The 25,111-nt window shown below is 43.6% G+C and overlaps 2 protein-coding genes across 2 annotated transcripts in view; both read left to right on the top strand.

The window, feature by feature from the left end:
• F5 (coagulation factor V) overlaps positions 1-7,466 on the top strand; it is a 32,321-nt gene extending 24,855 nt beyond the window's left edge. The window contains exons 19-25 of the mRNA XM_057364196.1: positions 277-348; positions 1,414-1,505; positions 2,764-2,919; positions 3,746-3,890; positions 4,051-4,199; positions 4,955-5,137; positions 5,928-7,466. Of these exons, the coding sequence (XP_057220179.1) occupies positions 277-348; positions 1,414-1,505; positions 2,764-2,919; positions 3,746-3,890; positions 4,051-4,199; positions 4,955-5,137; positions 5,928-6,116 (986 nt within the window). The 3' untranslated portion in view covers positions 6,117-7,466. The remainder of the gene's footprint in view (positions 1-276; positions 349-1,413; positions 1,506-2,763; positions 2,920-3,745; positions 3,891-4,050; positions 4,200-4,954; positions 5,138-5,927) is intronic.
• Positions 7,467-13,871: 6,405 nt separating this feature from the next.
• SLC19A2 (solute carrier family 19 member 2) lies at positions 13,872-24,515 on the top strand. The gene is made up of 6 exons (XM_057364195.1): positions 13,872-14,082; positions 14,207-14,812; positions 17,898-18,120; positions 21,550-21,742; positions 22,609-22,750; positions 22,967-24,515. The coding sequence occupies exons 1-6, from the start codon at positions 13,897-13,899 to the stop codon at positions 23,117-23,119; spliced, it is 1,503 nt and encodes a 500-aa protein (XP_057220178.1). The 5' UTR covers positions 13,872-13,896; the 3' UTR covers positions 23,120-24,515.
• Positions 24,516-25,111: the final 596 nt, after the last annotated feature.

The following is a 25,111-nucleotide window of genomic DNA, read 5'->3' as shown; positions in this document are numbered from 1 at the left end:
AATTTAGCTTTCAGCAATGCTAGCTTTGAATTATTTAGAATACTACCTTTATTCCTTTAGCATGCTAGCTTTGAATTTGAGGTTTCCCTGCAGCAACCAGTGGATTAATTCCGTTGAGAGAAATTGCAGAGATCAATTTAGACTTCTCTGGGCAAGAGAGTGGTGTTATAGAATTACTAGAAATTGTTCTGAGTGATGTTGTCTTAGATTTCACCAGAATATGTATTGGAATAGCCCTCATTTTCTTTAACAACAAACTTACTGTGCTCCCTTCAGAGTGCAGGATTCCCATGGGTCTGGCAAGTGGAGCTATCCTTGATTCACAGATCGATGCTTCACATCACATTGGTGAGTTAATCCTTGGAAAGATCTGTGCATGCTCCCCAATTCCCCCAGCAAAGTGTTGCACTTTCCCATTCTTTTGCTGTCTCCTGTGTGTTTCAAGATCAGTTCAGCAGTGAATCAGMTGTCAGGATAAAAATCTCCCCAATGCTGTAAAGCAGAGGCTGGGAGCTGTGTTAGGTTGCCATCATCAATGTATTTTATCACAGGACCGCTGTCAGTATCACAAGCTTGAGAGTCAGAGAGTGCTCTGTCTGTGGCCTACTGAATTACCAGGAACAAATCCAGCATTCTTTTTATCCTTTGGGTTCCCTGCTTGGAAATGAACACCAAGCATTCAAAAAGTTTTTGAGGTTTGCATTTGGTATAGGATGTGACAGGACAAAATATATTATGAAAGATTTGGGAGCCCTGGCATTCAGAGCAATCATCRAGTCTTTAATTTGTCAAGTTTTCTGTGGTACTAAAATGAGATAAATTCTAACAAAATATTCTATGAAACTTAAATGGACTGTGTCAAATCAAGGTGTACAGGTGCAAATGCAGGAATGCACATCCTTTCACATGAAATRAAGAATAAATTATATATTTTGTAAAACATATTTTTTTGTGGATTTGATTTTCTTTCTTTCATTCCTGATGGAGTTCTGTGAAGGCTTGAAAGCTGTTTTGCTATATGTATCAGTTGTTAACTTGTAACCCATACAGAGGGGAGCTCTCTTCCATGAATGTAGAGTACGTTTTGTGTCTGATCCTGCTGGGGGCCAAAACTTGTTTAGCAAATTTTGTACCCTGGTTCCAAATTAGTAGACAGTATATTACATTAAAGGCTGTTATTTTTCTCATTCTGCCAACTTTAAAGCTTTGCAGACTACAGATGACTTTCAGTTGCTGACCATGTCCAAATTGTCCTAGCTTATGGTTTTAGAATCCTTTTTATTTCAATTTTTTTTTTTCTTTTTTTTTTATCCTTTGGGTGGGGGAAAGAGAAATTAAGCCCTTGAGGCTAATTATATCCTCGATTTTTTTTTTTCTCTTAAAATTCTTGCTTTATTCATATTTTCTATCTAGACTATTGGGAACCTAAATTAGCCCGATTAAACAATTCTGGATCATACAATGCTTGGAGTGCTACAATGGAGGAAGAATTCCCTTGGATCCAGGTAAGGTGCAACTTGTGCTTTTCCATCATGGAGTTACRATTTTCCTACAGCTTGTTTTAGAAAGTCAAGCTGCTCTTGTCATTGAGAAGGCTCCTGGGGAAAACTGAAAAGATGTGGCAAGAYTGGTGATGCCATAAACTGTTCTTCTTTCCTGGAGTCTCTACTGCTGTTGAGGCCCATTGACTGGACAGTTACCCTCACAATTTAGATTGTAACAATTTTGTAGGCAAATGGAGTCATTCTTTCTACTACTTTCTTTTTTTCTTTTGTCTACCTAACAGTACGTATTTGTATGTATATGTTTCTTGAGTGGTCATTTTAAGTCTGATATCCTCAAGCCTTGCTTCAGATTGTTTTTTGCTTGGTTTATATGCTATGTCCAACTTGACACAGCACAGTTGGCTTCACAGGGAAACTAAACTTAAAATTATGACTTTACTATATCATTCAATCACCTCACCTCTGTGGTTTTCTTCCATCCTAGTGACTTCTGTATCGCAAATTTACACCCAAATTTAGGGGGAGGTAGCTGATTTCTTATAAATCTCATTAAAATTGGTTGAAAAGACAGGGAAGGCTCAAGTTCAGCAGGTGGCCGTTGTGTTTGGCTTGCAACAAGCAAGTTAGTGGAAGTGAAGTAGGGGTGGAAGGTTGGGAGATGGAAATAATATTGGGAGGAGAAAGAATTTAATAGGGGGCTGTGGTAGGGAGAAGCTGAGGTTACTGCAGTGAAGCCTGCAGAGGTGTGGAGGGCATATTCTAAAGACAGAGTTTCATTGCTAATAGGAACACCTTCCAGATTTGTTTTTATGTGCTAAGTGCTTAGATAAGATATCAGCAGGAATGGTGGCTTTTCAGCACTTCAGAGTGTCATATGCCTTTTTGCAGCCTAGGTATCTAAAATTAGAGGTGGCTTATAAAASTGTGAGCCTTTAATTTCTCTGTGCTCCTTTTGCCTGTCTATAAAATGGGTGGGGGGAATTCTGCCCATCACAGACACACAGATACTTCTGAGGTGYCTTTGTGGTGCAGTGCTGAACCCTGGAAAATGGCCTCTGAAATTAAATGCACACACAAATACACAAATGAAATGAGAGTGAGAGAGCATTAATTTGGACTCCGGTATCTGCTGTTCCTTCAGAGTGTTAGTGTTGTGGRTGTTAAAATGCAGAGCTCAAAGTTACTGTGGAAATGCCAAAGAATTACATGGAACTTGCTGTGCATTCTTGACTTTATAAATGCTCCTTGCTGTTCCTAGGTGGACTTTCGGAGACAAGTTCTACTCACTGGGATACAGACACAAGGAGCAAAGCAGTTCTTTAAGTCCTTGTACATCCAGAAGTACTTTCTTGTTTACAGCAGAGACAAACGGACATGGAACACCTTCAAAGGAGATGGCTCACCAACAGGAAAGGTCTGTCTGTGCCATGGGGGTTGCAACAACCTAGGCAGCATCACTGAGTGATGCAGTGAGTTTTGCTTAATGTTAAGAGAGAGTGGAAAATATTATGGYACTCAGAACATTAATAGGTACAGCTTGAAGCCCCAAAGGGCATTTTCCAAATAAAATTCAGAAGACAAATTGTAAGGTGAGAAACTGCTTTGACTGGGGTTTGGATTGGCCTTGTGACCTTGACTCTGTAGAGTCTGGCTTGCTCACCAGCATCTCCTACTATTACTGCCTAAGCCCATGGCAGCTTTTTCCAAGGAAGTGGGAAGCTGAACTAAAAATCAGACCCTTACCTCATCTGRGATTAGATTCTGCATCTCATCCCTCCCTTTCATCTGTCCCAGCAGTTGAATGTTGAACTGCCTGAATTGCCTGCAGAAGGGGCTTGTGTGATGAGTGTGGTTCATTTGAAAGAGGTTCATCTTGTGCCCAGCTCTCCAGGCCTCCCTGTTACAGCTCCTTTCAGTTTTACCATGAGATTTTTGTGGTGTAACTCCCAAATTGAAAACCTTTATCTCTCCTTTTGCTTGTTTTCTCATGTTTTCTTTCAGACTTACATAAAAAGGGTTGCTTATTTAAACTGAGGCCTTCAGACTCCTCCAAATATGCTGAGATGGGACTATGAGATATTTTAAGCAGCCGGCACCATAGGGTGTGCCATCACTGTGGATGAGGCTAAGGACACCAAAAAGTTACTACATTTGTAACATGGCAGGCTTACAGCATCTAGGCTTGTGTTTGCATTAAATTAAGTATGTGTGGATTTTTTTGTTTGTTTATTTTTTAACAGATTTTTGAAGGCAATTCCAATGCCTATGAGATAAAAGAGAACATCATTGATCCCCCTATTATTGCTAGGTACATCAGACTCTACCCCACTGAGGTCTACAACAGGCCCACTGTTCGCATGGAGCTTCTGGGCTGTGAAGTAGATGGTAAGAATTGGTCAAGTGTTGGTGTTTCCATTCTGACAAATTTTTTTACCCTATCACTTTAAATTAAGCTGAAAGCTGTGAGTCTTCTCCATTCCAACATTGTCACTTGGGCTCTGGCTGCTTGGGTGTACTGGAGATGACCTAGTGCTCCTCTCAACAGGTTGCTCTTTGCCACTTGGAATGGAAAGTGGACAGATCAGGAGTACCCAGATAACAGCCTCATCTACCAAGACATCCTGGTTTAACACATGGGRTGCTTCACTTGCTCGTCTCAATCAGCAGGGAAAGATGAATGCCTGGCGAGCCAAGGTAACAAGAGAAAAACAGGGATGGTGGCAAGGGCAGCTGGTTTATGAATTCACGCTGCCTGTGTGGTTGTTGTGCTTCCTGCACTCTGTCCAGTGCTGAGCATGATGGGGTCACTTCACAACTATTCTTTGGGGAGAGCAACACTCAACTYTTCCAGCAGAAAATTTGTTGAGCTYCTGGCTRCAGCAAGGAAATCATACTTTAAGAGATGGATGGTGCCCTCTGGGCTGCAGGCTGCAGAACTTCCCTGTGGAAATATCCCATTTAATTTCAGGAGATGAGTGTGTCTTGAACATTCATCTCAAAAGGGTTAAAGAAACCCTTTCTGGTTTGGCTTATAAGTAGTGCAGCCTAGTGCATCTTGGGGTGGGTAACCTTCAGCAAGGCACATGAGCTTCTGTGTCTTTGAAACRGAGCTGCATTTCTTCACAGAGAACCTTGAGATCTGCTGGAAACTGGCTTTTTGTATAAGCATTTGGTATCAGTATTAAGTATTATCTTTTCATTATGTATTAGAAATTAAAGTGTAAATCTTAAGACTAGAGATACACTACCTGCCTGCAGTGATGAAATTAATTATATAGGTCACTAAAAATGCTTGTGACTTGCCTCAGCCTTAATATTCTGCATTTGTTTGATACAGTTTTGATGTGTTTTGATACAGTTTTAACTACCTGTAAATAAGATTTTTCACTTAAGCAAATACAGACAYGGACATGTTTTCTAATAGACAAACTTTTTTTTATCAACTATAGTTGAACAACAACCAACAGTGGCTGCAAATTGATCTCCTCACAGTTAAGAAGATCACTGCTATTGCTACRCAGGGGGTCACATCCATGTCAACTGAAAATTTTGTGAAAACTTATGTTCTCTTGTACAGTGACGACGCCTCCSAGTGGAAATCCTACACAGAGGATTCAAGTTCAGTGCCAAAGGTATCACTGTTAGCTTAGGCAATTGTATTATTCCTGGGGTTTAGGTGCTGGACAAAGTCAAGGCTCAAAGGCAGAATGCACAGCAAATTGATATTCTCACAGGACTTTAAAGTGCTAGGGAGCTGGAGTTACGACAGATAATGTCACATTATCTGTCTGMTTTTAGTGATCATAATTAATCATAATAAAACAAAAGAATGCCATATTTGCAGAGAATGCAGTCAGTGTTGAGATAAAAGGAGCTGRCACTGTTTGTAAGGGAAGACATTTAGTTTGAATGCACAAGGACATTTAATTTGAATGAACAGTGGATTCCCCAGGGCCTCTTTTCAGTTTTTTATTTCTGCCCTGATTTTATAAATGAAATTAATGTTCGTGAGCAGTATTGCTGTAGCAGAGCTGGGGAACTTCAGGTGCCCACAGAGCAGACACAGTACTTTCTATTTTTTCCTGTATTATCTTACACCTACCTAACCCACAAGAGCTATTAGCAGCAGTAAAATAAGGGAAGTTTGAGGGCTTGGTCCATTAGAAATTGGAATGGCAAGTTTTCTGGTGTAGATGGAAACCAAGGCTGTTTAATCYGTTCAGACTCAGCTATTGCTCACCTGAACTACTTTTAACCCTGCACATTAGGAAGAGATTGTATGTGGTCTCATGTAAAACCAGAAATGAGCCAGTCCATGCACCCTGGGTGTGGCTAATGCACCAGCTTGGAACTGTTTTAAGAGAAAGTACAGGGTTTTTTTCAAGTGCTACCTTTTAACTAATTGTATTTTTGTATTTCCAGGTTTTCTTGGGYAATGAAAACAGCAATGGGCATGTCAAGAATTTTTTTAACCCACCCATCCTGTCCAGGTTCATCCGCATTGTTCCAAAAACGTGGTACCGTGGGATTGCCCTTCGGGTAGAACTCTATGGCTGTGATTTTGGAGGGGATCTTGTTGTGAAAAGGACTGATGAGTCTGGGAGCTCTTAACCCGCCAGCAGTCATTGTGCAGAACAACATGTTTGTTAAGAAACCCTTAAAACAGTAATGCTTGGTAGTTTGGATGTGTGCTTTGTCAAAGGAACCTAATGTTTTACCAGCAGGATTGAGAAATTTCTCAGGCAGGTGTTTCATTCCTATAAATACACACTTTAGAAAACAGCTTCTTTTCTCTGGGAAGAGACAGTAGTCCCTTCTGAATAATATTATCACTTCTTCATTATAACCAGTACTCTGTCTTACTTTTTACTTAATTTTAAGTTCTAAATCCCTAGGAATGGAGACTCCGCCCTTGATCCTTAGCCCTGATTATCTTTATTTTGTAATGCTTTTGCAGMACAGATGAGGAATGGAAAGCTATAGGAGTTGGGTGTTCTCCACACATAAAGTTGAGAGGGAAAACCAGTGCAGATCTGGAGATGTGKTTCTGCATTCCAGCAGTGCCTTGGTGAGATATGATTGTAGGGGTGGCCTCTCCTCCACGTCTTTCATCTACACAGTGGCAAAGGCAGGACACATCTCAGCACTGAGGCATTTGAACCCCTTCTCAGAGGATGTGTGTTTGCATTGTTGGTTTGGTTCTTGCATATCCAGCACACCTGAATGCTATGGATTTCACTCATCTTCAGTGCCTTGGCAAGGGGGAAGAGAGTCAGCAGCACCTTCSCATCCCAGAAATGAGAAGGGAAGTGATTTAACCTGGCAGGTCATGGAACAGCAATGAGAGAAACAAAATGAGAATTCAGAACTCCTGGTGCTCARTCCCATATACGCTTTTAGACTGCTGGGACAGGGAGCTCCCTTGGTTAGGAAAGCTTTGAGAGCTGCAGCTGTTCAGTGACAGGACAGCCTGGGGGTGGCAGAGGGGATTAGATGAAACTGGGTAATAGAAACATCTGCATCTTCTCTTACAATTTAACAGTGTTTTCACTAATGGAAATACTCTTGTGTGTAGATTTTACATGGATTTTTCTCAGGATGACTACATCTGAAAATAGATACACAGTCCATGAACTCATTATTCCAGCAGAATTTTAGCTAAGCTTTCTGGGCTTCTGTCCTGTAAGTTGTTTAATTGCAGCACTTCATTTATCACACTAGGTACCATTCAGCAGGCTGGAATTTTAAAGTCGTTTTACTTTGAAACTTGGATGGTGTTATTCAGTTTTGTTTCAGGTTTTTCATTTCTAATAGAACATGGATTTTAAAGAGAAACAGGAATGGAACAGGAATGAAARAAGTGTAAAAACTAAACAAATATTTTCTTTTTTTTATCTTTTACTATGTCACAAACTGTTGTAATTTTCCACTGGAAAATAAATTTAGTATTGTAGCATGAAACGCATCAACATTTTATTTTGTATATTTGCCTCTACACCTCTTTGGTAATAGTGAAGTCTTGCAACAGGAAAGTAAACTTCTCAGCYTGGTGGAAACTTTCAGTGCTAATTAGAATTAATTTCAAATGGTGAAAGAGTATAATTGCTTCATCTTTAAAGATCTGGTTTTTAATATTTTGTAATAGTGYTTTATTTATTTTTGTTTGGCACAGCCATGAAATTGCAACACAAGCCATATTCACTAAAAAAAAGAAAAACTTGTAAACTTTGGAATGATGTTTTACCCTGGAAAACAGTTAGTRTTTGTTATCTTCAGCAGAACCAGGTTTTTATGTGAAACCATTTATGTTTAAGAGGTCCGTGATCTTTAATATTCTAAATAAGTTATTAGTTCTTTAYATACACCCATGCAGATATATAATTCTATGTGAAGTTACATAAATGCAACTGATTGCAGAGTATGATTCAGTATATCTGCATTAATTTTACAAGCTGAAGATTCTGCTTCTACTTACTGTTGAACAATACTTTGTTTAGCTGGGGTCAGCTGTCCTGCTTGCATCTCCTCCCCAGCCCCTTGTCCATGTCCAGCCATGTCCATGTCCAACATCCTATGGGCAGCTGCAATGGGAATTACCCCATTCCAGTGGTGTTCCAGCCTGTCCARTAGAGCAGGGATGTCTGGGCCCTGTGCCAACCCAGACATGGGGACATTGCTGATAACAAAATGTTCCCTTGCACAGCAGAGTTAGATGATAAGTGCTACAATAAACAGCAAAAGTCCAAAACAGTCACTAACGTGCCAGTTTGGCAAAAAGCACAAACCCCTGCCAGTAACAGCTATAAATTCTRCCTAGCACACTTTCATCAGGGGCGTTATCTCAAAATCCTCTTGCCACACATTGGACACTAAAAAGGACTGCAGTAGGTGGCCCCAGCTAGCAGCCAACTCCTCACTCAGTCACTTGATGGCTTTCCCCTGACAGGCTGGGGGAGAGGATTGGAAGGGCAGAAGAAAGGAAGCTTGTGGGTTGATAGAAAGGCARTTTAATAAGCAAATGAAAGCTGCATGTGCAAGCAAAGCAAAGTAAGGAATTCCTTTGCCATTTCCCATTAACAGGCACAGCACAGCTGCTTCCTGGCARGCAGGGCCTGACACACCTGATCRTTGCTTGGGAAGACAAACACCATAACTCTGAGCATTCCCCCTTCATCCTTCTCCTTTCCCCTGGCATTTCTTGCTGAGCACAATGTCACACGGTCTGGGATATTGCATCTCCTGGGTCAGCTGTCCCAGCTGTGTCCTCTCCCAGYCTCTTGTGCAGCCCCAGCTTCCTCCCCAGTGGGGCAGGGTGGGGATAGAAAAAGGCCTTGGTGCTGTGCAAACACTGCTCAGTACCAGCTAAAACAACRCCTGTTATCAGTGCTGGTTCAGTCAAAAAACCAAAGCACAGCACTGTACAGGCTGCTGTGAAGAAAATTAACTCCATCCTAGCCACACCACATACACCAAGTATTCTGATTTTATGAAGCAGCCAAACAAGGCTTTTGGAAATCTGTAGTTAAAACAGTCAGTCTTGCACAACCTTTTACACACTGGAATGAAATTCTGTGTATGTAGAGATTATTTGCAAAATACACAAGGAGAGCAAGAATTCCTACAGTTTTTGCAAAGAATAAAGATGCATGTTGACAGCATGAAATTTAGCAAACATAAGCTTTTGAGACTGAGGGAGAAATGTGGTGCCAAAGTTCAGAGTAAAATGGCCAGTGATTTCTTCACAAACCTGGATGGATGACTTCACACTGGTGTTTTGATCCAAACGACCAAAGTTAACTGCTTTTAGCCTCAAACAGCATCACAATGGAATTGCTGCCCTCTAATGCTTGTTCCAGCTTYCAGGAGGCTGCAGGGTACCCAGAGCTGACCATCTGTGGGTGACAATAACACATAGGTGGCTGTGCTTGAAGCCTTGTGCTTTACTCACAACCACCTTTACTGGGTGTTTCCATTTCCTTTCCAGAAGTGGTGGTTCCACTCGCACAGATACTGAAATTTATGTCTGCACTTGGATTGGAAAGGAGCTGAGCAGCCCTGAACTGATTATTGCCAGCAGCACCACAGTGGTTTCTTCAGAGCCTGGTGCATTAGTCCTGTTCCAGACAGGTTTGTTCAGAGTTCCCTGTAAAGTCTAAAGTGGATGCAGGCAGCCTCATGTGGAGGGGTACACAYGCTTCTTCCTTTTAAAGAAGATGTAGCCTCCATTTTTGCCAGTTTTTCACTTCACTAAGGTTCCCAGGAATCTGCAAACTGGATGGTTCCCTCCACACCACTGGCACAGCAAAGACGTAAAGCTGCATATTACCCCTGAATAAAAGCCAGTGCAGATCCTGTTTCTGCATCCACTGTCTCCAGAACCTGAACTGTGCATCAGCACAGGTGCAAAGGTGAATCTGGGCTTTGGGGCTCTTCTCATAGTAGAGACATCAGTGAGTGTGCGTGGCAAGAGTATGTCTAATGGAAGTCTCAGGAGAACTCTATAGAAAATGCATCAAATGGGAATGTGGTGAGGACTCCAGAAAAAGAACTGATCTTTTGAGCATTCTCCAGCACCCCCTGAAATGGCCATGAACACTGGTGGGTTGATCAGAATTTTAGGACAGTGCCAAGAGACRAAAAGAGGGCTTGCAACTTGCCAAGCACTCATGCTCATGAGGTGTCTTCCATGACAGGAAAAGATTTTTTTTTKGCACATATCCGAGAGAGGAAGGTGAAGGGTCTGTCCATACCCACCTATGTTCTAGGGGAGACTCTTTATCAGTATGTGAAGCACCACAGAAATGAGAACCAGCACTGTCCTATGGTGATCAATTGCTGTTTTGTATGAGTCAGTTACTCCTCTAAATCAGTGTAAAATATTCCTCTTCTTGCTGTGCTTATTCATGCTAGCTCTGCATCATAACCAGTTCATCCACCTACACTTTCCTATCATTACTGTGCCCCATTCTCCATTTGTTTGTTACACCCAGTGCTTGAATCATGCCTTAATTACAATCTCCTCCAGGTAGGGACTCCAACTTCTTGAATGTTTGTACAGCACTCTCCAAAACAGGCCATGGGATCATTCTCAGGCKTCYTAGGTATATCTGTAAYACCATTCCTAATGGGAGCAATACTCTGTTAAACCCACTGTGACCTAGATACAYCAAGCACCAAGTAATTCAGACCAACCTATGTGCTTCTACATTTAATAAAAGTATATTTCTTCTAAGTGCTTGTTTTGCTTTGTAACACCACTGTTGTACTCTCTTTTAACACTTCCCATGAAAATTTGTCCTCTGTTTGAAGCAGACTTCAGTGGCTTTTCCTYTTTTTCCCTCATGTAGCTGAGTCAGAATATTTTAAACTGCTGTGTCCATAATGGAAATGTACAGTGCTGTACAACACGACCCATCTTAGCCCAGGAATTATTCTGATAATTATTCTGTGGCGAGKGATTCTACATCAAATTCAGCCATGAATGCCTTATTTCTAACAGCTCTCTGCTTCAGTGTGCATTGGACACAGTGCAGAGCCTGCTGTGGTGTGTGGGGCAGAAGGGGAATKGTCTGCCAGAGGCTTTTGATAGCARYCAGACTCCTAAYAACCCCTGTATTTTGGAGAGATGGCTGTTTGTCCTCATGCTTCTACTTGGAAGGTCTTGGAAGCTTGGATTTACACTGGCTTCTCAATCAGCTGTGTTCCTGCATTTCCCCCCCATGCACAAGGGTTTTAAATTGACCCTTTATGGCTGCATAATATTTATGAGTTTCCTGATGAAAGCTCCCAGATTATCAAAGGATCAACTGGGGGTTGGAAGTAGAAGACACAGGCCTTCAAGGTTATATCCAGTCTACAGCTCTGACAGATAGCTATAATCTATGGGCTTTTGTCTAAACTAATCATTCTAGATTTCAGAAATAATTCAGATATTTTTTTGTTCTTGCTAATTCTGTTTCATTCTAATACAGACACTAGTTAATTGAGTCTRCTTCCCCAGATTAGTTACAATGGCCAAAATATTAAAAGAAACTAGTTGCTACTGTTTGTCACATTCYTGTGCCTTTGTTCCTTCTGTGCTCAGCAAAAGATAAACCTGTTTTATTCTCTCCTTCTGGATAGTTTCTGAAATATTTGTACCATCTTAATGCTCTCACAGAGAAATCATTCTGAACAGCAACTTCAAAAGAGTGCAGTTTTTAAAGTTTTTAATTTACAGAAGCTTTTCTCTAAACTACTTGGCAAATGACTTTTGGAGAACTTTTCATGYACATATATTTTATTAATTCCTCCACAATACACTATAGGCTGTAAGTTGAGAGAAGAAAGAAACAGGTAAGATTTAGGAAAGAAAGTGTGAGAAACCCTACTTTTCACAGTCTATGTCTTCCATCTTAGAAAAAATACTGGAAGTTTTGAGATTTTTGCTATCAAACATGTTTAACCTTTTTTATTTTTTCTGGTAGAGTGAGGAGATGGAAAGAGAAAATGTGGAGGAAGGCTAAGAAAAAAAAGATAGAAGTAAAAAATCAGGGAATAAAATTTTATCTTGTTCCCAAAGGCTGAAAATATTCCATGAAGACAAAACATGATGAGTTCGAGAACAAAACTGAAAACTCTGAGAAAACCTGAAGTACTTTAATCAAAATTTTGCAGTTTCTTTTTCTTAGGCAGTCTTTGGAGGACAAATCTAGGTTGCCTGTYTGTGTGTTTTTTCAAGGGAAAGGACTGAACTGATGTAACTCGTTCTTCTAATCCCCTGGAAACAGCAGTTGAGCTCCAGTGGCACARCTCTAAGGGTTGTTTTGGAAAAGATCAAGGCCACCTATCAGATCCTGTGAGCAGCCTGGAAGTTGTGGGAACTGCTGCCTAGGCAGGGCTCACCACGGGAACTCCAAGGTTTTGTTCTTTCCTCCCTGCCAGCGATGGCCCAGATTGACCAGAAGGTGCACAACACCTCAGTGCTAACAGCCCATATCCCTTTTTACCTGCTCCTGGGCCACCTGCCAGCAGGACAAAGGCGCTGCTGAGCGCTGACTGAGAGGGAACCCATGGCAACGTGTTTATCAGTCGATGTTTTGGCTCATTTCACTCTAACCATGCTATTTGAAAAGATCAGCATTGCCTATGGCTGAAATGGATACCAGTATTAACAGGAACTGATCTTTCCCTGTAGAGTTTTGCTTCAAGTTAAGGGTAGTCAAATGGCAATATATTTTTTTTCCTAATAATCCTTACAGACTTTCTACAGAAGAAAATGTAGAGAACAATGAAAAGGAAATTTTGCTAGACCCAAAAGACAGCCAGAAAAGCAGCAAAACACTGATGCCAGATGATCAAGACCAAAATATTTYACTCTGTTTTACAGACAGCCCAGTAGTCTTATGGCCCAAATCCTCTTTCAAGCTATGTTTACTCAGGTATGATGATGGTAATRACAGTAATAAAATAGTAATWAATACATAATGGTAATAATAGTAATAAAATAGTAATAAATACATGACAGTAATAGATAGCAGCAAAATTATGCACTAGAACGAATCTGTTCTGTGGCTGAGAAAAACTTGTTCTTTCCCACCCAACTCTGTTTATGCAGATGCCTAGGAGGCAGGACATGCAATTGGGCAGGTGGGAGGCCTGACCTTTTGTGTGAATTCTCTCTGGTAYCAGCCACTTTGGAGAACAAYTGTAGRTATAAAGTAGGAARCCCTAGCARTGGTAGCAATGTCTTGGAGATCAGRCGAGTGGAGCAAAGGGAAAGGCAAATCAAGTAGATAAAAAGAAAGTGTGGGATARATTGAGAAGAAAAACAGCAAAGAATTTAGAGGATTGGCAAAGCTTTTGGAACAGTAGTACTGGGCAAAGCTTTAGATAATGACTTGGAATGTAATAGTTTTATTTTCCCCACTTGTCTAATATTTCTTCTGGACGGACAAGGTGCTGCTTTGTCAAACCACAGAGGTGATTCAAGCTCTTATCTCGAGAAAGGGAGGGAAAGCAGCAGAGATCAGCGGCCGAACGCGTCTGAGACAGGAAAGAACGAACAATCACAGCGAAACAGGCAGGGGGTCCGTTCGCTGAGGTGGTTTCCAGGAAATGCCCGGGAGGAAGAGGGAAATGAGGAATTTTGGGGCGAGCGATCCCCGGGGATCCCAGCGCGGGCCCACCCCTCCCGCGCGCGCGGCTGCAGGCCCCGCCCACAGGGGCGGCTCGCCAATCGGAGGGCGTTACGCGGCCCCGCCCCCCGCTCGCTGGCCAATCACCGAGGGGCACCGTGCGGCGGGCCGGGGCCGGGCCTCCCTCAGGAGGTGACCGGGACGCGCCCGCCACCGGCCCCGGGAGCGCCTCCGGCCCGGCCCGCCCTGGCCCCGGCCCCGGCCCCGGCCCCGGCATGGCGGATTCGCCCGGGGAGCGGCCGGCGAGGCGCTCCGCCCGGGCTGCCGGCGGCGGCGCGTGCTGCTGGGCGCTGCCCACGGCGCTGCTCTGCGCCTACGGCTTCTTCTGCAACGTGCGGCCGTCGGAGCCCTTCCTCACCCGGTACCTGCTGGGGCCGCACAAGAACCTCTCCGAGGCCCAGGTACCGCAGTCCCGGGCACCTTCCCCTCCCCTGGCGCAGTATGTGTCTTTCTGTGTATCTCTGTGTCTGTTCTGTTCGCAATCGGTGAGTGCTGAGGGTCACCGCCGGCTTTTCCCTTTCGCAGGTGTTCAATGAGATTTATCCGGTGTGGACTTACTCCTACCTAGCGCTGCTGTTCCCTGTGTTCCTGGCCACGGACTACCTGCGGTACAAGCCGGTGGTGCTGCTGCAGGGCCTGAGCCTCATCGTCACCTGGTTCATGCTGCTGTACGCCCAGGGGCTGCGGGCCATCCAGTTGCTCGAGTTCTTCTACGGGATWGGGACTGCCACCGACATCGCCTATTATTCCTACATCTACAGTGTCGTCGATATCAACCTGTACCAGAAGGTCACCAGCTACTGCCGAAGTGCCACCCTGGTGGGCTACACAGTGGGCTCTGTGTCTGGGCAGGTCCTTGTGTCAGTGGCGGGATGGTCCCTCTTCAGCTTGAATGTTATCTCCTTAACCAGCGTGTCCATTGCCTTTGCCACAGCGTGGTTCCTGCCCATGCCACAAAAAAGCCTTTTCTTTCATCACGTCTCAAGACAGCGCCTTAGTTGTGAAATGAAGGTCATAGACTGTAAAAATGGAGCAGCTGTCCAAGATCATCCTGATGTGCAGAGGGCACCTGGTTGGGAGGATGAGACCAAAGTTCCCTTAAATGGGGAGGGTCATTCAGCAGAGAAACAGGTGAGTTGTGCCGAGTTTACGTGAGTAAAAGGCACTATACTGACGTGGCTGTCACATGTGCCTATGTGCAGATATGTACATAGCAGTAGAGATGTAATATCTAACAGCAAAAAGTATCCCCTATCCCACTTCCTTATTTATGGCACAGGGAAAATTATTACTGGCATCCTTTTACTGTTTGAGAATGGTAGGCTGCTCCTTAGTTTTTCTGGAATCACTCTCCRTATCTCACAAGGCTGCAGTTTATATGCCCTGAGCATCAACTTGTTGTTCAGTGGTACAGAGCAAGGGATGTCTCTGGACACTAAATATTGAGTCTATGTCCAGATTCTGTGTGTGCTTCTGGATGTACCCAGTGACTTGCAGAAAAGAGGTAATTCTTCTGGCACTCACATTTTGACACTGCTATTCCAACTGTTGTGCAAGTTGYACAGTAATATGCTGTGTGATAATCATAATCGTATGATCCTGGAAGGAAACTGGTCTAGGAAGGAAACTAGTAGTCCTTGAAGTAGTTCTTGACGGCATTTGGAAGCAGATATTGATTAGTTATGGAAGGGCAGAATATGGACAAATTGCAGGAAACACATCTGTATAATATCAGCTTAATGCAGCRCATGAGAGCACTGAGGTGGTGCCCTGACTTGTGGCTCTTTTGGGCTGTGTAACCTCTGGCAAAGTCACTTGTATGGAAACAAGTGCAGGCACCCCTGCATGGTGATGGGACGTGCTGAGTCCCATGAGGGGTGAGCAGCCTCCASTTTGGAGGCCCTGTGTGAGTGTTGCTTGCTGGGTAGGTCCCTACTGGCCACACTGTTCCAGGGGATGTGGACATGTGGAGATTCTTGGCAGGGGGATTCTCAGTGCTGGGGAGAGGCCAGCCTTGCTCCCCAGACAGAAAAGCTGTGCTGGTTCTGAGAGCAAGGCAGTGGGTAAGCACAGCTGCTGGATTAGTCAGCAGTGGGTATTTCTTAGCAAGTAAGCCATAGTTAGCTAGTTTGGGGGAGGCAGCATCCAGGGCTGCTTTCKGCTTCTCCAGCTACAGCTGGGAATTAAAGGTATTAACATTCCAGGGAYTTAATCCTGCCCCATCCAGCACGATCTTGTTCGAGCAAGGGTATTTTTACCCGTGTTATGTTTGCATGCTGAAGGGTATTTGTAAAGACAAACTCTGTGCCAATAATAACTAATGTATAACTTATCCATCCCTTTTGTTTATCTTGCTCCCCTCCTGTGAAAGTACACGTAGCTCCAAAGTAATGGTGAAAAGTTTAGAAAAGGAGCAAGTACACCTGCCTAACTCCCCAGAGGTCACTTACACCAGGTGCTGAAGGCTCAGAGGCACTGGAGTGTGATGATTGTCCTTCTTACTGAGGTAACAGCAACCATATTTCACAAACATGGATGGCTGTAGGAATAATTGCACCAAAGAGGTGCTGCCAGGCTGTGGCGGGGTGGGTGGGCCCTTCTGGCTTATCAGRCAGGTGCTTGGTGCTGAACAGGCAAATCAGTTTTTGTAGTGTGTGTGACAGTTCCCTCCCCTTGTTTTCCTGCATGTAAATGTGAGCTTTGTGTGAAATCTGTGTGGGAGTTACRCGCTGAAGTTACACTGCCACAAGCTCACCTTTTCCCAAGCTGTTCTGTTGTGTCTTGGAGGAATGGAATCCACATGCAGAGCAAGAGTTACACCATTGGCAAAGCACCAGTAGGACTTTGTGGTGTTTAATAAAAATGCTTACAAGTCAGTGATACTTGAAAGGCTGGAAGAAGGGGAGTTTAGGACAGAGTTCATTCAGGCTGTGATCTTTTGGGGTTTTAGCAGAAATGTTTTAAAATGAGTTTTATTGCTCGTAGAAAATAGTCTTTCCCAGGCACACACTGCATGATTCCCCCAGGGAAAGGGCATAATGCCAAGGGCCCAAAGTTGCTGCTGCTGTCTGGAAACCACTGTGAAATTGGACGTGTGACAGCGCAATGTGCAATACCTCAGTCCTGTGACAATGCTGTGTGTTTCCCTCAGGGAATCCAAGTTCACAGGGGCCAGAAGTGCTGGGTGGGCCTTGGGGCTCTGCTCAGTCTTGCATGATATAACTGTTCCTCCTATTTAGATTAAAAGGGTCTTGCCCTACAGAGTCTACACAGACTGTGTACATGTGTGCATGAAACAAATGTAACAGGAACTTTTGTCCACTAAGTAGAGACATACTCTTTTCCTCTGCTGCTGTGGACATAAAGGGGTAAAGAACAGGACTGTTCCAGTCTGTATGTAAAAAAMCAATTTTGATTGTTGTCATCTGCTGTTGCTAGAATTTATCTATTTTCAATTATTTGTAAGGGTCTCCCCCCTTTCATGCTCTTTCCAGAAAGATTTGGAGTGGAAAGCTTAATTTTTTRTCTCATGCCATTTGTCAGGGCACTTTTATATGCAGGAGCTGCCATTTGCAACAGCAGTGTCTGGCGGAAGTAGCTTCTGTTTCTCTTTAGATCCCCAAGTGACATCTCTCACTTTCTTGAAGCCTTGGTAAACTTTAATAGGAGTAGAGTGTGTGCTAATGAAATTGCTTTTTTGAGTATTTATAAACCCCAAATGCCTGTATTAAAGAAAATCAACTTATTTGGAGAGAGGTATACTCATCTGATGCCTTTCATGTTCTCTGTGCTACAAACTGTGGTTGAATTTGAACCTGAACTTAAAAGTATCAGTGATGCTTTCTGATGTAAATGACTGGCTCCCTGATCCTGTCTTGTCTAAATGGATATTGTGTCCTGCTCTCCTKTGTTTCTTCTCTGGTACCCTTCAGTTGCTCACATAACATCTGGCAGTCCCCGCTCTCTGCTGGGGAGAACCAGAGATGGAGGGGTTCTTGGGACTGAACCCCACCTCTGCACATAAGCCCTGGTTGGCACAGAGACTATGGGATGGGGAAACTTTTTATTTATTACTCTGTGGGGGTTTGTGTCCAAGAGTGCTATTGTCACTCACAGTGAGCAGATTACCTGAAAGGGGCAATTTTATGGCGCGGTGTGAAGCACTCATAAACAAAGACTTAACAWTTCTCTCCCTTTCATTCCCCAATCTATGCAGAAGCATAAAGTAGACATCGCCAAGGTGCTGAAAGATCTCTGGCAGGACTTCCTGCACTGCTACTCCTCCAGGACCATGCTCTGCTGGTCTGTGTGGTGGGCACTGTCCACCTGTGGCTACTTTCAGGTCCTCAACTACGCTCAGGGCCTGTGGGAGATGGTGCTGCCTGCTCAAAGCGCGGACCTCTACAATGGTGCTGTGGAGGCAGCCTCAACGCTCCTAGGTAAGCTTCTGATCTGCTGTGAGAAATGTCTTGTTTCTCTCAAGGTCACCAGAGCATGATTTGGAAGTGCCATGCATTCCCCCAAGCATGCAGGAGAGATAAACCCTGGCATTTGGGGTGAGTCTTCCCTGACATGCACAGGTAGGATGCTCAGCATGAGTTAGTCGCTGAAGCAGCCCTGATTCCTGTAATCCAGTACGTAGGTGTTTAGAGGAGCCTCCCAAGCCAATCTTCATTCTGACATACTTGGCAGAAGGCTCCAGGCATGTGGTTGACTGTGTGTTCTTGGCTGTCACTATGACACTGGGGTTATGCTTGTTTTAGACACTCAGAGTCAGACATGGGGTCCTGTGCATTTGGTTTTCCTCCAGCAGCGTGGGGAGTGTRTGAAGGTTTCCTGTACACGCACAGCATGCAGTGAGCCATGGTTAGTCATTTCAGCACTGTTGGGAGGAGAAGCTARTAAGATGAAAGAAGTTGGTTGACTTGAAAGGGACAGGTAGGTCAGGCAACACAAGCATTTGTTTATTAAGTTCAATACCGTTTCATTACCAGAACTGGGACAATACATTTTTAAAATAGCTGAGATACCCTTACAGAGATTCTCTAGATGTTGCTGCAGCGTGTCCCTTTTCTTTGATGGAGTCATTGTTCCATCATCTGCTGTGGGCATCACCTCTTTGGGGGCAAAAGAAACCAAGGTACACAAACAAATTASTAGTGCTTTCCTGGGTGTGCTCAGCCCCTTCTTGAAGTTCAGTAGGAAGCTGTGGCTGGTTTATAGTTCTTAAAGCTAGTCTACAACCCATTGTTAGTTGGGTTTGAAACTGATGACAACTTGATGACTTGGTCTATTCAGTCCTTGGTGGGCTGAACCGGCACTTACACAGCTTGCTCTCATACTCTGTTTCTCCACTCTAGCAGGAGTCTGTGCYTCTTACTTCTTGTTTGAATTGGCTTCATCTACCATACTGCCTTTATCCCAGGAAGGAGAAGAATCGGTATCAAGAAAAAGAAGACTCATAATGTGGCCTAATGTCAGCAAAATTAAAAAAAAAAAAAGAAAATATAAGGAGGGGTATTCTTCAAATCTTGTCATGAACATCTTTGATAACAAGGTCCTTTTTTAAAAGGCCTGTGAACAATAGACCTAAACTCTCGTAAAACTGAAATTTTTCATTTCCCATTTTGATTTTTTCCTCAAGTATCATTTTTATAAGTAGCTGAATCATTTTGGGTGATATTTTTTTAAAGCAAACTGAACTGCTCAAAACACAGAACCAAAAGTCCTTCTTGTTGATAGAGATCAATTGCTTGAAAGAAGCAAAGTTTGATGAATAAATAATCACAACTAAAATCTTCAAGTGTGTGACAGCACTGGAAGTCCTAACACTTGTTTGGAATGAGCATGCAGTGACCTGACTTCTACGCACCGGTGCAAACGCTCTTACTTCTGATTTCCAGTTTGAATTTATTAATGAGTAGTTTGTCTCTGATGTCATGCCTGGATTGTACTTTAGAACAAAACCTTTGCTCTGGGCCAAAGAAGCCAGGTTTTTCTAGTTTTCGTAGGTACAAAGTTAAGCCCTTTGTTCTCTTCCTTATTAGCCCCTCTTTGCATCAAACCTGGTTTGAATTGCATTGTTTTTAAAGGTGAACAGTCAGAACTGCACTTGGCTTTATTCAGTGAGGCCTCAGATTTAGAGAAGAGCATGCTATTCACTCTTCTCTCTCTACTAAAGTACCTCTCCTGCTGCATCCCAGATCTGATTTGCCATTTTCACCRCTCAGTTATGAGCAATGTTTGTCAACCTTTGCATAAGGTGCTGTTACCGTCCTTGCCCTGCAGAAGGGTTTAAGTCCATGTGGTGACTCATGTAGCTGTCGGCTTCCTGTTCTGGGAAACAGAAATTATATTCCTTCTAGGGAGATCGGCTGACAGTTAAGTTGCACCCCTGCACCTTCTTCGGAATGTGGCAATCCTTTATCAGGTTGGGTTGTGAAATCTGGATCAGCTGAATGTGTCTCACTGAAGGACAGACATTGAAAAGCTTCATTAGGTGTCAGGCTCATACAGCCTTGACACACAGGAAGAGTACAGTTTCATGAGTTGCCATGAGATCCCCATGTCTGTTCTCAAATTTCAGAATTGCCGAGACAGTAGGAAGAATGCTCTMGGACTTAGCTTCTCTTTGCATCTCAGAGTTTTTCTGTTGGGGGAGTCAGACTTTCAAAGAACAAGATGTTAGTCAGGTCATGTTACAGCAGGCATGAGAAGACTTAAGTGCAGGAAAAGAAATCCTTTGCCTTGGCAGAGTTCCCTTATTCACCAGTCTGCAAGATTGATGTGAGGTCTGACAGGATCGCAGGCTTGTGCACACTGATGCTACATAAGGAGTGTTGGTGTGCTTGAAGGTTTTCTAAGACAGCAGGCCAGCTAAGCTCTACAAAGAGCTTAGATACTGCACTGTAACCCTTCTGTGCAGTGGTCTACTGCTGAACACAATCCTGTTTTTCAGAGATGTCCTGTAAACCTCCCTTTGTCAGTATGCTGTTTGTCTGGTTTGCTGTGTGCAGCCATTATGCTGTTGGCTGCTATTTGGCTTGTTTGCAGAACAAGGCCTACTTGAAATGGGAGTTTTTTATTAATGTAATATGTATTTAGGCTTTTTAGCAGTTGCAGCTATGATAGTGCATGAAACACACCTTGTCTGCTCATTGAATTGTATGAAATACTACGCACTTTCCATCCTATGATCTGTGCTTTCCCCCCATCCCCCCTTCATAAAATCCAGCCAGAGTTACAAAACTTTCTGTGTTGTAAAGGATTGTTCTTGCACAATCAATAATGCATGATTATACCCTGTGATTAGGCTGCATGCCAGGAGATAGGGATTCGGACTCCTCTTAGTTACTCTTACAGCCCAAAGTGGAGATGACAGTAAATGTAGGTTTCTCTGCCTCCTGGGAGAGAGCTCTAACAGCTGTGCATTAARGTGAGGAGTGTCTTGCTCCCTCCTACCCTTTGCTAAAGCAGTAATAAATAATTAGGTGAGTACTTTTGAGAGCCAGGGTTTGCATTTCTCAACAGAAATTGCCCAATTATTGACAACGCTGCCACAGTCGAGTGCAGAGGACTGAATGGCAGTGGTCTGAGGCCTGGAGCTGTCATGTTTCTGGAGCCAGAGAGGAGACTTTAAAGGCAGTCAGCATTGACCCGTGTGTTTTTTTTTTCCTGTTTCTGTAAAACAAAATGGGAGTTTCCAGCAGGTGACAGAGGGGTCAGGAAGGAGAGTTGCTAAGGTGTTCCTATTTGTGCCCTCCACTTCATTCATGTTTGGCTGTTAAGGGCTGCAGAGCTCCCAGTACACCATTTCCAAATTGCTCCAATTGTAATTACTAAGCGTTATGCTTTGCTTCCCCTCACAGGAGCCATTGCAGTTGTTGCTGTGGGTTACATCAAAACATCCTGGGCAATGTGGGGTGAAGTGGCACTTGCCCTGTTCTCCTTTCTTATTGCTGCTGCTGTGTATGTCATGGACACTGTTCATAACATCTGGGTGTGCTATGCATCCTATGTCATCTTCAGGATCATCTACATGATGCTAATCACAATAGCAACGTGAGTATCTCTAATGGAGCCTGCTCTCAAGGTTACAGCTGGTGGGAAAGCAGCACATTTTCTGTGTAATGAGAGTCTGTTGCAAGAGTTTGTGTTGTCATTCAAGTTGGAAACTGAGGCATGGAGATATATTTGGCTGGCAGTGTGCCCAAGCTTAARAGTCTTGCAACACTGAAGTGACTATTTCTGAATCTTAGATAGTGCTGATTGCTAGGAGGATGTATTTCATGAAGGTAGCTGGAGTGAAGTGTTAACAAATGAGGAAAGGACAATGCTTTGCCTGGGTTGATGCATCAACTTTTGCTAACCTGTAGGTAAACTGCTTCAGTGTTATTTGTCACTTTACGGAGGAAAGCCTAGCTGGTTTTGAACCACATAATCACTCTGAGACTGGTCAAGCACAGTAAAAGGGGTGATGCTGAAATTGGTAATTGCAAAGGGAGTTCTGGTTAGAAGGATGCAGGAGGTTATGGACCACACAGCAACAGAGTGAAGCTTTGAGATTGCCAAAGTGCATTGCATTCCTCCATGTGACAAGACCCTTTACATCAGACAGGAGGGCTGCTTCAATAACACTGAAACCCACAGAGCTCCCTAAGTAGTGGGCTGGGTTTTTGGTTGATTTTTTCTTACAAAAAAAGGGGGTTGCATGTGTCTATGGGTCTCTTCTAGTTTCCATGCTAGTCTGTCATGACCTTATTTAGAAAAGTATACTATTTGTGCAAGGTAATTTAGCTGTGGAAAGTACTAGATCAGTCAATGTAACCCCTCAGGTTGCACAGTTGTTCTGTCCAGAAATGTTCCTCCTATTCATGCATTCCCCTGCTTATCCCCCCTTATRTTTGTKGTCCTCCCTTTCTTTGCAGGTACCAGATCGCTGCAAATCTCAGCGTGGAGCGCTATGCCCTGGTATTTGGGGCCAATACTTTCATTGCCTTAGCACTTCAGACTCTGCTCACTTTGATTGTTGTGGATGCCAGTGGGCTTGGCTTGGACATTGTCACCCAGGTATGATAGATGCTCTTACCTTTATTGATGGGAGTTAGGGAAGGGAGCTGTAAAGCTTCTCAGCTACCTGTTTCTGGGTCAAGGTTTTGACAGAGAAATAATCACTGATTCCTGRTGTTTTAGAAGAGGAAGTGAGCTCATTTATTTTATTAACATTCTTATAAATCTGGTAACTTCTTGGTTTAACCACTTGTTTTCTTTTCCTCTTCTCTGCAGTTCTTGATTTACGCCTCTTACTTTGCGGCCATCTCACTGGTGTTCTTGGTCAGTGGCATCTGCAGTATTGTGAGAACTTACAGAAGACAAGAGCAGATGCAAAGCAGATCTCTTGAAAGCCAGCCAAGTGCACCAAGCAGGGACTCTTGGTGACTACATATGAAGATATAGGTCTGGTTTTAATCTCTACCTTTTCTTCCCAAGGCATTCACCTTAATGGTATATGATCTATATTTATACTATATTAGTAGCACATTTTAGAAGGTAAATGTATTAGCTCTTACGTAAGTAAGAACAAATATCTTCTTTCTAAAATGCCTTTTGTTCTTCTGTTGCATATATGGGATGTGCAGCAAAGAACAGTAAATTTTCTCAAAGAATGAGAACCTTGGGAGGTTTTAGTCTAATACTGTCCATCTGCAGGCAGTTTTGTGATTGTCTGGTCAACTGCTGCTCTCTGTCATGAGGTGCTGCTACAGGGCAGAAATGAGGGCAACACTAACTTGACCTCTCTGTGGAGAGCCTCAGGCCTGGTACAGGAGGTGGCCTGAGGGCTGTGCTCTGCAGTGTGGCTCTCACCAAGGCTGCCCTGTGATGCTGGATGCTCTGTTCTGAGAACTGCTACATTAATGTTTCTGCATACGCACGTGCTTCCTTGAGGAGCTTGGACTGTTTCTCCTGTTCCTGTCTGTCATCCCTGCTGCCAGAGCTTTACCATAGCTGATCATGGTGCTTCCCCCAAACCACAACAATGCCCCTGGGCAATTTGTGGCACTGGTGGCTGGACTATCAGCAGCACTACTTGGGCCACGAAGGCCTTGTGCCCATGGTACTGTGAAGCTGGAGGGGAAGTTTAGAGGGAGTTTAAAATGGCAAAATGCTAATCCAAGGCACCCTTGGATAACTTTGCCTTTGTCCCTTAGGGCTTCAGGTTCTTATGATCACAGGAGCCTCACAGCCTGTTTCAAGGGGGTTGGTGGAAGTTCATATAGCACTGAGAAGGAAGATAACTCACAGGATTTTAAGCTATTCTTTGAGCCTCTAGAGAATTCTTCGAGCCTCTAGACTCTGGTTATTAAATAGAGACTTTCAGTTATGGTAGTTAGCAGAATGACTGCCCGAGGCTTTGGAAAATGATGATTTATGGTCTGTCASTTTTTCCCCCCCTTACTTTAAAATGCCTTTATGCTTTTGGTGGGYCTCTGTCCACTAGTTCTACCTCTTCGTTCCACATGAGCAGAGCAATGAATGTTTAGACTGGGAAATTCTTTTRTTTTGTCCACTTTAAGCAATTTGGGACTTGCCTCATATCTGTTTTTTAAAAATAATTTATTTTTTCCAAATTGCGTCAACACTGAGAAGAAGTTGCACAGAGTTTTCCTGGGCTTGGGCACCTGATATTCAGGCAGCATGACCATCATAGCAGCAAATGCCTTTGGAGTGTCCCTRTTGCTGTGCAGGTTGTGGTGAGTTTAAATGTACAGGAGAGCTGGCAAGGGAGAATGTAGCCTTTCCCTCTATGATTTCTCCCTGTGTGTTCGTTAGAGATTCTTTCTTCTTTCAGCTGAAGAAGCAGCTTTAGTTCATCACCTGCTTTTAGTGCCACGGAGACTTCACAGCATTGGGGTTGGGGCGGTGTTTTCCCCYCAGCTGGGACATTACTYATCAYTTTCTGTGAGTCTCAGCCTTTACCRCACARGGTGCATGATTAATGTGTTCAGGATGTGCTGCCTGCGATCCAGGGAGCCCTTCCAGGCCAGCTGCTCAGGGGAGCCCACTCCCCAAAGCTTTTCTTTCTGCAGGCTGCCTCCTGAAACAGCCCCCTAAAGAGGGTCTCAGCTGCACTGGCTTTTTCACATAGAAACTTTACTGCCTTATCCTGAAATGGAAACTTGAAGCCACCCATGTATATATTCCTTTCTCTATTGTTGTTTTTTTAAAAAAATCTGAAGCCATGAGATACTAGCTGATGAGCTTTCCTGGGACAGAGGTAGTCTTCCTTTGAGTTTCTTGGTCTGATGGCAGTTGGAGCAAGGCAGGACAAGTGGGTGTACAGCATTCCTGTCAAGTGACCAAAAGGAGCAGCTCAATTWTAATCACACTTTTCATACTGAGATCAAATCTTTGATGGGGAACAGCCCAGTT

This window comes from Malurus melanocephalus, unplaced genomic scaffold, assembly GCF_030028575.1.
Source record: "Malurus melanocephalus ecotype Western Australia unplaced genomic scaffold, MMel_1.1 scaffold_36, whole genome shotgun sequence".
NCBI classification, from domain to species: domain Eukaryota; kingdom Metazoa; phylum Chordata; class Aves; order Passeriformes; family Maluridae; genus Malurus; species Malurus melanocephalus.
The sequence above is the reverse complement of the archived record's forward strand: the minus strand, read 5'-3'. Positions and strand labels throughout refer to the sequence as shown.